The sequence below is a fragment of the Aspergillus novofumigatus genome (assembly GCF_002847465.1).
Source record: "Aspergillus novofumigatus IBT 16806 chromosome Unknown P174scaffold_6, whole genome shotgun sequence".
NCBI lineage: Eukaryota > Fungi > Ascomycota > Eurotiomycetes > Eurotiales > Aspergillaceae > Aspergillus > Aspergillus novofumigatus.
In genome coordinates this window covers 1,140,730-1,153,897 of record NW_020194279.1, presented here as the reverse complement: position 1 = coordinate 1,153,897, position 13,168 = coordinate 1,140,730, and the positions used below count along the sequence as shown (strand labels likewise).

Here is a 13,168-nt window from a genome sequence, read left to right as displayed (position 1 = left end):
TGACTAATCTCTTTTGCTTCCTTTCTCTCATACAGATATACTTCTCCTTTTCTCGTGACGCTTATTCTATAATTTCGAGGATTTCTGAAAGTCGGCTTTTGAGCTTTAGTAACGAGAGAGCCCTAGGCATCCATGGAATATGGAGAAGAACAGAGGCTACATACTCGGAGTGAGGTGGGACCGTGAATTTAGGTTGGCGCTTGGCCCACAATGTACCTTAATGATGGCTCTTATTATTCCTTCTTTCTTTTTTTTAAAAAAAAAAAAGGTTTTGATCTATTTTCTATATACAAGATATTGCCCGGAAACAGTGGTTCCTTGTACCATTCATCTTTAGACCTGTTTAAAGATAGGTATGAAGGAGTTTGCTGCTGTTTCTCTAATTTTTCAGTAGCTTTTCTCTGTATGAACTTCCTGTTTCACTCCTAAGCCAATTGAACAATTCTTTTATAATAATGAAATCACGCAAAGGAGGTGATCAACCACAAAAGACAAAGGAAAAAGCAAAAGCATTCAACCCCGTAATCATCAAGTCTATTGTCCCAACGTTGAGAGTACGTAGTTGGATAACTGAACGTGGCCAAAGTCCAGGTTAATCCTTGGTTCTGGACCGTCAGGTTCGAACGAGAATTTCAGCGCCAGTAGGGGAAGTCGAATGCCCCAAAATCTGCACAACATGTTCTAGATGATGTTTAATGCTCCCCGCAAATCATGATTTCTTTTCTCCGCCACCAACCGAAAATCATAACAGTATTCAGTAGTAATAATGATCTGGAGAACCTTCACTTCAGTAATTCTTCTCAGCAACATTATGGCTACTGCGCCAACTGCGCTTGTGAGTCATTACATTACTAATTGTTTGAACGTTAGGCAGCAAATCCAGCAGTGGCACAGATGTTTCAGCTTCTCGATCCTCAGACCTCGAGACAAACCATTTACGTGATAGAATCTGTTGCGGACATTTGAGTCTGCTGTACCCGTAGCGACGATGAGTTGTTGATAGATGACGGGGTGTGAGAATTTGCCCAGTGTCACTATCTGTCTCTTAGCTCCGTCGGAGCCTTGGAAGCGCATGGCCTGCTGCCAAGGTATTCTCAGCAGAGAGAGCATATGCCTAGAAGATCCTTCGTAGGCTTGACCCGGTGAGCGATTTAGACGATTTACCAGCCCGGTTGAAATCAAAATTTAGCAGTCCCTTACGAAAGAGGCATCGCTCAACAAAATTGACTTTCTGTCTAAAGCGCTTTTATGATTCAATGCTACAATGAGAGGTCGCTTTGCCTGAGGAGTGAGGAGTGTGCCTCGAAAAAGCCATAATAGTGCTGCGCCATCTTCGTGTGGCTGACGAGTGGCTAGTGCGAAACAATACGGAGAATGTTGGCGTGTCATAGGTGGATTCATTCGACGATGTACAACAAAGAAATCGTCGAAATTGTCCACCTTTTTCTAGACCTCAGAATATTTGCGGGTCTGTTCGCCAGCTGTACTGTCCAGATGATCAGGATGATTACACCATAGTCCGGAATTGGAAGTGCCACTTGGCTCCCATTATTATCGAATTCCAGCTTCGAGAGTCGTGATCAGGCGCATCTATTCACTTCAATCTCGTAGGTACTTTAACTGTTGTGTATGTGTCCACGGGTGGAATCTAGATTGTCTTGGTTCCTTGGAAGACGGGGGGAACTGTCCCGCGCAGGGCCCGGCCCAGAGTTCCATGATCCACCATCGATGTCTCCACTTCTATCACTTCCGCAATTTCCATTCCATGTTTTCGCTTCACTTTTGAAGACAGAGGTGAACTCAGCCAGCCTCAAACAACCACTGAGGAAGGGCTGCGAAGCAAGGTAACGAGAAAAAAAGAATATCAACAGTCGATCAGACGTAACATGATCATTATTGTGTAATGCATACAAATGGCTTTCTACTTAGTAAGGTAGTTATGCTTGCAAAGTACTCAGTAGCTACCTACTTTGATACGTAGGTCAAGAAAAGATTGGCGTTCGGAAGTCGCGCAGCTGATGTATGCAATTTACAAGGTAACTTATCAGCCATCCAGTTGCTGAGTTCTAAATCCCTTTACTCTAACTCGTCAGAGAGCTCAGCAAGAAGCGAACAATCTTAGCGAGTAAGGTAGATACTAGGTAGCTATGGAAGGTACGAGCCAAGAAGTTTTCTGACCAAGCTAGGTTGACAGTGTGACCACGTCGCTGACGTTGAGCCTATGTACTTTTTGTCCCTTTAACTCTTTTGGGGCATTAAGGTACCTAATCTTAACCGTAATAAGAATTCTTGCCGTCTTGTTGGCTACCTAGGTAGGAACCATATTGAACAATGATCATCTGCACTTAAGGTTGGAAAATAAATTTTTCCATTGCAAAGATCCATTCAACACAATGTTTCCCTTATTAATTACTGTCACCCCGCATCCTCAGCCACACTCGAAGCCGAGTTTTGTCACCATGCCGAATAATGCCCAACCCCAGTCCTCCTAGCTCAGCCTGTAGCCGTATGTCATCATAGTTTGTTACACCAACACTTGCTTAAGAACAAAAATCATGCTGCACCATGGCTAGACAGAAATAGTAAACGGATCAAGAAGCATGTATCTAGGGGCTCTTTGACCTGCAATATAGATATTCATTGCTGGATGTTGCAAAGATTTACAATAGATTCTAGGGAGGGGCAAATGTGAATGACGAGGTGATTGAGATTTGAGGCTCCGCTTGTATTTCAAGTACTCTTTGGAAATAAAGACATCACAGCTGATCCTTCGCGCCATAAATGAAGTACCCTGTGCCGGACATTGGCAGTGCGAGTACCTCAGATCGCCTAAATAATCTGAATTTGATACGTATCAATTCGCCCTTACTAGTAAAATACGGTATAGTACTTCCAGGGAGTGATGCAAAGCCATCCATTGCATTCCCCAGATACAATTCTTCCAGAGCCAAGTGACATACATGTTCTGGGCAGACGCTTGACATCAAGCTCCACCAAGCACTTCTATTAGGATAATTCATCCTGTGGACCTCGGCGAGAAGTCTGATCTCTAGCTTCCGCTGTGAAGTGTCAACATCCTTCGAACACACTGTTCTCCGCCTAAGGTGCTCAGCGAATTTTCTCTGCCAAGATTTGCAAACCTGAGTCCAAGCAAGAAGATGTTAATGTACCTGTTCCAAGCTACTTAAGTTATTATGGGCTTATTCATCCCCTACAGGTGTTGAAGCTAAGGTGCATGGAGGAAAATCAGGCAGGCATGGTAGGCTGTACCTTACTAACTTTCCCATAGCAGCCCCGTGGGTACCTACTTCACCCAGGTAAAGGAGGACGAGTACTTGATCATCCCTCTTAAAGATGACATTTCCCAAATTTCTCTCTTTCTCACCATCGTTCCCAGTTCATTTCCCCAGTGTCTTCGAAGTAAAACATTCTGTCCTTGCGGGCATCATCTTACTCTTTTACCAGCGCTTAGTGACACTCTTTTTTTACTCATCGTGATGTTTGCCTATCGTTAAAACCGTTGCTTTTGACAAACTGTATGCCAGGTCTTTCAGCCGAAACTCGTTTTTCTAAATTCTGCGTCTGTCTCTTGTGTGTCTTTGTACAATTTTGTTTCTATTTCGTCGACATCCTAGCATCCTGTCTTTTGTCAATTTATTGAACTTCTGTTGAAACATTCGTTATCATGGATCCTCTGAACAATGGTCATATCATTAATGACTTTAGTTACGAGCAAGACGATATGTACACCGGCTCCAATGTCATCTGGCGTGCCGTCCGTTACGCTGGCCCTCCCGTCCAGACACTGGGAGGCCATTTAGCTCCAGCTCCGACCCTCGACATGTCTTTTGTGAGTCAACCACCTACAAGTGTATTTTGTCGGTATATTAAAACTGCTGGCTAACACTTTGGCAAGACTCATAGCCAAACTCCATTCTTCGCTCCGGTGTCTCCGTCCAGTATCGGCAGTACAGGGGCGCCAGCCCAGTTGTCCGGCCATGAGACAGGAACCAACTACAACTTTGAGGCACTTGACTTGACTGACGGCAATTTGGTTCCACCGGAAGTTCCGCTGTCACAAGGCGACTGGGCTGGTCAATGGCCAACTATCGGATCTCTCGATGCAGGGCCCGTGCAAATGCCGTCGGAACCGCAAGACGCTGCCCACAGTCCGCTTGCGAAGGTAAATCAACTTAGGAACGATCTTCAATTGTGGGACTCATCAGTACTGCAAGCCTTGCCTGAACTCAATTATTCCCAGCTGGTCGACTTGAGAAGTTTCGTTAAATCTACCCTGTGCAAGCTGGACACATCAATACAGGAGAGACTTGACCTAGGTGCTCCCAACATACCTTCTCCGCGAGATAGGTACCTTTGCAAGCTCTGCAGTCAAGGCAATCGGAAGGTGTACGGAACTCGTGGAACCTTTCGACGGCATGTGAGTCTTACTCACCAAGCGGAGCACAAGTACTACTGTCCTGCATGTTCCTTCAGTACACCTAGAAGGGACAAGTTTCGCGGCCATTTGCAAGTCAAACACGGTTCTTTTGCCCTTACTCTATTGAACAAGGGCTGCCTCGACAACCTAGCCCGGCCATGCCCACCTCCCAAAACGTGTGGACTTTGTCCAAAGCAAGTGAACACATGGAAGAGATATTTCGAGTGCGTCGTCAAGCACTGCCGCCTAGCTGGCGGAAGTTCTGCATACACCAGTGCGAGCCAGAGCAGACGAGGCAGCGGTAACACTGGTGGAGACGGGACAGACTTCGGCGGCCAGCAGGGGTTTGGTCCCAGCGGTAATGATGGATCAGGCTTCCCCCGTCGTCTTCATTTGAAGGAGACAACATGGATGGAGGCGACTATGACTTCAGCAATATTGGCCAGCAATTCAGTTTCCATGCTGCCAGTCTTTCTCAACACAATACACAAGCCAGTGTCGTTGCTGATACTATTGACGAAGCCGAGCAAAGCGCCCCGCTCGTAACTAACGCTCATGCCCGTACTCGTCCCAACTCAGTACCAAATGAAGACGGCCCCGAGCACTTATCACCCGTCCGTAGTCCAACAAGCTTACGAGACTATCACCGCACCCTAACTTCAACCCTAAAAGAAGGCTTACCAGCCTCTGCCAAGAGGAATTCTAGTCTGGACAGCGTCAAGCAACTGTCTGCCGCCCGAAATACACCGCATTCGGCGGATAGTTCTGGACGAAGTCACATCTCAAATGCACGGCCAAGACCAACTGATGAAAATCCTCGAAAGAACCAGTCCCGGAATTTAGAAAAGTCTTGCGAGACAAAGTGCAGGATTTGCGGTCATACCATGCAGAGTTGCACTCATTGTAAAGCCTCCGATGGGGCTGAGCGAAAATGCCACCTTTGCGCAGGCAAGGCTCGCCAGCGAAGTAACCAGTCACGCCCCTGGCATGAGGAAAGGTATCCTGATCATGCATATATTCCCAGGAGATCTTTATCACCACCCTGGAAGCTCGGTCGAGAATTGGACTTGACTTCACAAGTCTTTCAGAATGAACTATTTTTGCAAGGGTCAATGGAAGAGCTCATAACATGCACAAAGACCATCATTCCTGCCGCTCATCCGACCTCTATCTTTCCTTACGCTGTTTCCCAGAGGACGAAGCCCTCGTTGGTCCTCCACAATAACTTACAAAGCGACTGCATGGGTGTCCTTACTGCCAAGCTTGAGAGCTATGGCAACCGGCCACTCCTGCCGTGCAGTCGAAGCAGTCATCCACTCGGTCGTCCTGGCACTTATAACACAAGGGCAGCCCGGGGTTTGCTAAACGGTCATGATATCCTTACCCGTTCGGCAATACTCATGTCGGAGATGGCTACCCAGCCTTGCATAACACTAACTGGGAGACCGGCCACTCTTTCGATAGCTTCCGGTTCGCACGCGCTTGACCTTTTGGAATGTGATAGTGAGTCTCCAAATGCTTCAACTTATCATTGTCATTAGCGGCTGCTGACGGAAAGAAACATTAGATGTCCCCGACGGCATAGCACGGAAGCATTTACCCTTATTCAGGACAGAAGTCCAAATGCAGCTCCTGGATGACGCCCTTGATTCGGCAAATCCAGACCTCACAGATACAACAGTAACATTGCGGAGAAGGTCACACATGCTTCGGGCGAGGCTCCGTGTTATTGTTAAGCTGCTCAAACTCAAAACGACAGTTGCGAATGCCATTGATCTGGAAGCACCAAAAGCAGTTAAGCCTCGCACATCTGAGATTACCCCAGACTATCCTGGCCTCATTGAATTCACCATCGATGTTCCTATCCGCGACGTGACACTCTCACTTTCCCAACTATGGAGTATGATGATTAGTAACGCGGGGATGATCGTTGGAGGCTTCGCTTCCACGGCACTCGATATCCCTAATTTGAATGATGGGAGGGATGATCTTCAATTTATTTTCATCATGCTGATCCACATTCTGATGAAGTTCGCTGGGGCCCCGATCCGTCCAGTTAATACAATGTTGGTTGAATGATGATATGCTTCTTTGATGCTCATACGACTACGGGAATTGCTCTTTTCTTTTTCTCCTGGAGCAGGAATTGGCATGACAGGCCTCGGAATCTTGTCGGACTTGTCTACTATATCTCCCCTTCTCCTTCTTCTCCTTCTCCTTCTTCTCCTTCTGAAATTATACCCTCACATGTTACTTTACGTCTGATCTTATGTCATTTATGTGCAAAGACCTTTCTGTAAGATGCTACTCACCTATTTTTTCATTAGCATGCTAAGCTATTACGGTCTCTGTAGGCAAATATACAGTAATAGAAACAGAATAAAAAGATATAACACCATGGGAAAGACTCTATCAGGACTTTCTGCGAAAATGTAAATTGTGCCATAAGCCTTGAACTGTGCTGCTGACCTATTGCACCTACAGCAAGCAAACAATCTCAACCCACCACCCCTCCTTCACTTCACCTGTCTACCCACCCACCCTCTTCCTCATCCCCCAAATTTTTGTCCTTTATTTCTCCAGCTGTCTGCCTTCTGCACACACTTGGCCTTCGTGCAACAACCACGATGGACGACATGCGAGACTGGTATGCCAGTCTCAGCTCCCAGGTTCTCGATCTGGTGAGTGACTACGCAGGACAAGAGCTGTTTTGTCTTGAGGGAGATTCGGTCGTGCTCAAGTGTCTTGACGATCCCGCTCTTGACTTCAAGGGTAGGTTCTCTATGACACGTACCTCGAGGTTCAGTGTTACTTACAAACTCCTCAAGCTGGGTTCCAGCTCCTGCAGGGTGTTTACAACGTTGAGCGTCTTCTTTCGAAGCTTTTGTCGACGAAATGCAATTTTCACATTGTTTTCTTTGACGGTACAAATTATCCAGCTGGTTAGAGGACCGCGGACTGATATTTACTGATTGGTGACGCAGATAACCAAGGGATATCTACCCAAGCAGCCTCAAATATCGATCGTTCCAAGTGTCAGTTGGCGAGGGAGATTATCTATCAGCATCTCAAGGTGCATATTCAGGATCAGTACCCTGATCTTCAAGTTCACCGGTTTCTCTCTATGGGATCTCCTGAATTCCACCAGTATGTCCAAACGTATAGTGTCTACTTCGTCATGTGCCACAATGGAGTACTGCAGAATAGACGTCGGCCCATTGATGATACACTTCGTGTTATCTGTAACATGATGACTCTTGGGCTGGATGTGGCAATCATCAATGAGATCGAGTGGCGTGATAGCAAGGTTTGTTTCTTTTCCCTGTTAGTGTAAGAGAGGAGGCTGTCTGACAGAGTACTACGAGTATAGATTTTGACAAGAGTCATTCAAGCGAGCTCCTCCAAGCGCACGTTCATTGAATTAGAAGCGGAGCGCAAAACCCAGGTGCCACCATACCTATCTATATGCACCCAAGTCCTGCGTTCTATTGCAGAAGCAAACGGTCATCAGGTCAGTTCGGCAATGACAAGAAGGGAGACTTTGACTGTGGCAGTCGCATCAGTTCTCTTGGCCCAGAATCGAAATGAAGCATCCAAACAGATGATAGCTATCCTGCTATTGCATCTGGCTTGCCTCAAACGATTATCTCTGCAGCAACGAAGAACCGCGAGGCCCGAGATACCGAATGAGGGGATGTACAACAAGTTCGTTAGAAAGTTCAGCAGGGCAGCAACGATCATGCTTCAAACGAACGAATGGAAGGGCTTAAACAAAAACAAATCCTGGGACGATCTGCATGACCTGTTTGATGGCAGACTTTTCAGGTCTTGTGCTGCGTATTACTCGGCGGAGAAAGTAGCACACCTGAGCAGCCTCATCAGTGACGATGGGCATACTGTTTGGAGCTGCTTAAATCGGATTGAAGAACTAGGCGGTCCGGAAGTATTCTTCTCTCAGAACTTTCCGTACACGGCGACATTGCAGCATAAAGAGCAAGCCTTCAATGACGAACATGAAGACGACCAAGACGATGAGGAGGACGAGGAGGATGAGGAAGAAGAAGGAGACGAAGAAAATCAAGATGACGAAACGGATGAAGACGACGCAACAAATGAAGAGGATGAAGACATGGAAAGCAAGTATGCCTTGTTGCCGTTCGAGCACCCAACGTTTGATCAACATCTCGCCAGCGTACGCGTAGTCATCGAGAACTCGCAGGAGGAATGTCCCGAGCGAGGCTTCGAGGATAAGACACATTGGCATACTCGTCGTTTGCTCGATTCCAAGCACAGGACATTTCCTCAAAAGCCAACAACCAAATGGAACAATCTTGCGCGACGGAACCAGCAAAGATTCCGAGACTTCACCAAATATGCAGCCAGCCTTACCAACGCCAAGGGCAACGTGCTCGAACAACAAGTGATCGTGTCATCAAAAGTCGCCAGAAAGCAACCGAAAGCTGCTAAATTATCGTCTAAAGCAAAGCAGCTGATAGAGAAACAGGAGGTTGAAAGGGCCAAAAAAGAAGAGTCGTCATGGATAGATTCATGGCAACGTAAGCTCCTCGGATTGCAAATGCTGGACCTTCATCATCAGGTGGACGACGTCAAAGCTTTCTTAGACCGGCAGGAGACCCGGAAGCGAGGTTTCCTCGAGCCCGAGGTCCGCCTATACCTATTGACTCTTCTTGTGGCTCTGTGGCAGAAAGAGTCCTCCCCCCAGGAACAGGATAAGCTCGTCGCCTCAGCGAGGGATGTGTGGGACCAAATTCGAACTCTCCGGCACAAAATCAACTTCATGACACATGAAATGTATTCAATCTTTCGTGACATATGCAGTAAGCTCAGCATCCATGATACACCGTCGCCGTCGTCCTCTCTTCCGAGTCGGCAGTTGTGTTTTCATTTCGATATCAGTTGCATTAAACCACGCCAGCTGGGTGCGCCACTTGACTTTCAAGCCTTTCAACTGCTCCATTGTGGGCCATTTATGGATCGCCAGACTGGCGCAAAACCCGACGACCGTGTGGGCTTTGAACCGGACAAATGGCAGAAGGATGTCCTCGATGAGCTTGACAAGAACCATAGTGTCTTCGTCGTAGCTCCAACCAGTGCGGGAAAGACTTTCATCAGCTTCTATGCTATGTCGAAAGTGTTGCAGGAAGACGACACTGGAGTCCTGGTATATGTAGCTCCGACAAAGGCGCTGGTGAATCAGATCGGTGCAGAGATCCATGCACGTTTTCGGAAAAGGTACCCGGGCCCTGAGCAGACAGTTTGGGCTATCTCTACTCGTGATGTCCGCATAAACGATCCTTTGAAGTGTCAGATCTTAGTGACAGTGCCTCACTTTCTCCAGATTGTAAGTGCAACTAACTCAGCTATAACTCTTCCTCTATAGTATTCTTGACTGACAGCAGTCTTTAAGATGCTTTTGTCCTCATCGAACGCCACCACATGGGCTCCTAGAGTCAAATGCATCATCTTTGATGAGATTCACTCGATAGGTCATACCGAGGATGGCTTAGTTTGGGAGCAACTCTTATTGCTTGCTCCGTGTCGTATCATCGCTCTTTCTGCAACCGTGGGAAATCCATCAGAGTTCGCTGATTGGCTTCAATCGACTCAGAATAACATGGGGTTGACTCTCAAACTGATTCAGCATACACAGCGTTACTCAGACCTTCGGAAGTATTTCTATATGCCGGCAGATCGTCCCTTCGAAGGCCTCTCCCGATCGAGGCATAAGGGCCTCCTTGAGCCCAAATTTATTCAGGGCTTGCACCCCCTTCACCCAATCACCAGCCTTCTCAGTAAGCAGCGGCAAATGCCTGAGGATCTTTCCCTTGAGCCGAGAGACTGCTATACACTTTGGAGATGTATGGTAAAGTACTCATCAGTCGATTTCCCTGTGCCAGAACCTCTGAGTCCACAACTTGCTCTTCCACCGTTCATTAGGCGGAGCGATGTGTATGAATGGGAGGCGCAGCTTAAGGAACTTCTATCGATATGGATGCAAGATAGTCACTCTCCCTTTGAAATGGTGCAAAGCGACCTGGAGGATATCTTCGCACCTGCTCAAGGATTGCAGGTTTCAGAAAGCAACGAAGAGAATCAGAGTGATCTAGTGGTTCCCGAACGTCAAGACACGAAGAACGAGCTATGCACATCTGTGTTCCCACTCCTCGTGGATTTGCACTCCCAAAATGCCCTACCTGCTCTGCTTTTCAACTATGCACGGACGACATGCGAAAAGATCGCGATCACGACTCTAGAGCATCTAGTCAAAGCTGAGGACAAGTACAAGAGTGGTGCATCATGGAGGCAGAAGATGGCGGACTACGAGAAATACAGGAAACTTGCGTCCAAGAAAGCTCAAACCGATGAGAAAAGCAAGAAAAAGAGGAATCCTAAACAATCTCGGGAGGAAACTGAGAGCGCCGCAAAGGATGTGGAGGAAGATAATAGTCCATTCAAGAGATTTGACCCGGACAGGCCTCTAGAGCAATTTTCGTTTGCCGATACTCACAAATTCGACTGGACAGACCTTCACCAGGAGATAGAAATGATGAAAGGGCGCAAGGTTAAGCCTCTGCTACTTGAAGCTCTGAAAAGGGGAGTAGGCGTCCACCATGCCGGACTGAATCGTCGTTACCGCCAGTGGTATGAGATGTGATCTCCTTGATACGAGCATTGGATATTAGCTAACCATTTACACAGCGTCGAGAGGCTATTCCGCGCAGGATTCTTGCGTGTTGTTGTAGCCACTGGAACGCTGGCTTTGGGTATCAACATGCCGTGTTCGACCGTGGTCTTCTGTGGTGACAGCGTCTTCTTGACCGCGCTCAATTTCCGTCAGGCTGCTGGTCGAGCAGGGCGTCGAGGATTTGATCTTCTCGGAAATGTCATCTTCCATGGCATTCCCCGTCACAAGGCATATCAATTGATGAGTTCACGGCTTCCGGATCTAAACGGCCATTTCCCTATCACGACCAGTCTTGTGCTTCGACTGTTCATCCTTCTTCATAATTCCAAGGAGTCGCCATACGCAGCACGGGCAATCAATTCTTTGCTGTCTCAGCCACGCATTAACTTCGGAAGTGTGGAGTCGAAGGACAAGGTACTCCATCACCTCCGCTTTTCCATTGAATATCTGCGGCGCCAGGGTCTCATCGGGAGACACGGAGAGCCAATTCGCTTGGCTTCCAGCATTGCGCATCTGTACTACACTGAAAATAGCGCCTTCGCATTTCATGCTCTTCTTCGTGCAGGCTACTTTGAGGAATTGTGCAAGCAGCACCGGAAGAACACCGAGAAGAAGCTGAGGACGTTGATGATTGTGCTCGCCCATCTATTTGGAAGAAAGTCTCTCGGCTATCGATACAAGGAACTTCTGACCCGAAGACAAGAGCTGAAGTCTCCCTCGGTCGTGATGCTGCCACCGCTGCCACCGAATGCCGTATCGGCGATTCGTGCCCATAATCAGAGCATTCTCAAAACATATACAGCGTACGTCGAGACATTCGTCGAACAGCACCTGAAAGAACCCGAGTGTGAGTTGCCGCTTAGCAAAGTGCCAGTCGGGGGCAGTGGGGACCAAAAGCTCAGTCGCTTGCTGGGAGTACTGGGAGCGAATCAATCACGTTCAGCTTTTGTTGGGCTCTCGGGTCACGATGATCATTTTAAGAGCATGAAAGACCTCTGTAATTCGGTCCGGTCGGGCGTGTTTCTCGAGGAGAGTGTCATACCACACCTTGATGTTTATCCGGATGGCGGTATGGCACCTTTGAATGCCTATCTGTATGACTTCTTCTGTCACGGATGTGTGGAGCCTCTTGAGGTCGCCAATTTCATCTCTCGTTCTGACGCGTGGTTTCTGCTGAATGACTTCTCCCTGATCCTGGCTACGATCATTGTTTCTCTGCAGGTTTATCTTGATTCTGACCTGAAGAGTTCATGTTCGGAAGATATGTTCGCCAGCGATGACTCTTCGTCATCTCTTTCGGTCGAGGATGAAGAAGAGAAAATATTCGCGTCGAAACGCACTGACAATCAAGTTCCCCAAATGCGACAATCACTTGGGACTACCAGGGCTACGACTGACGAGGATGTGTTGGAGAAATGGGACGAAGGTATGAGCGACGACAGTGATTCCTCCTTCGAAGACGAGGATACCACAGAGATTCCGGGTATTCTGCCTGAGAACCGAGCTTCATTGGTGTCGTTGGAGGTGCTGAATGCCTTCCGCGAGTTAAAGGATCAGTTCGACGAGAAGTTCCATGCTATCTTCGCTTAAGGCAATATGCACATGAAGTTTCAGGTCATCTATTGATGGATGTTGCAAACAGTAAAACTTCATGGCGGCCACATCGAACCCGTCTGGTTGGTTCTGAGCATCATGTGCGACTTTGACATGTTAGAGTATTGGAGATGCACTTGAAGTAAAGCAAAAAGAAGTGTTTGGACGATCCGTTCTAGCTAGAGTAGATTTGTGACAATTTGGCCCATCTGCTGGATGATCTTTATGTCCTTGAGCAATAGATGTTGTCATAATCAGAGTTCGGCCATCCCCTACCAGTAACGCCAGGCTAGAGATTGGCTTGGTCAAGAGCTCTCTGCTCTTATTGGCTGCTTTAGTGACTACTGGCTGACTACAAAATACTCGGAGATAGGGGTTAACGGAAAGCGGAGAACCCTCAGGATGACATAACCCGGAGTCGGTGACATATC

General features: G+C 47.5%; 2 protein-coding genes across 2 annotated transcripts; both read left to right on the top strand.

The window, feature by feature from the left end:
- Window positions 1–3,335: 3,335 nt before the first annotated feature.
- Window positions 3,336–6,517, top strand: P174DRAFT_492277 (putative C2H2 zinc finger domain protein; the record flags this gene model as incomplete). The annotated part of the gene is made up of 4 exons (XM_024830833.1): window positions 3,336–3,850; window positions 3,917–4,782; window positions 4,812–5,941; window positions 6,006–6,517. Exons 1-4 carry the CDS (start codon window positions 3,686–3,688, stop codon window positions 6,515–6,517), a joined length of 2,673 nt encoding a protein of 890 aa, XP_024680306.1. The 5' UTR covers window positions 3,336–3,685.
- Window positions 6,518–7,065: 548 nt separating this feature from the next.
- On the top strand, window positions 7,066–12,971 carry P174DRAFT_410423 (putative DEAD/DEAH box helicase; the record flags this gene model as incomplete). The annotated part of the gene is made up of 6 exons (XM_024824238.1): window positions 7,066–7,210; window positions 7,267–7,362; window positions 7,423–7,745; window positions 7,809–9,800; window positions 9,867–11,101; window positions 11,159–12,971. The coding sequence occupies 6 exons, from the start codon at window positions 7,066–7,068 to the stop codon at window positions 12,732–12,734; spliced, it is 5,367 nt and encodes a 1,788-aa protein (XP_024680305.1). The 3' UTR covers window positions 12,735–12,971.
- Between the last annotated feature and the right edge of the window lie 197 nt (window positions 12,972–13,168).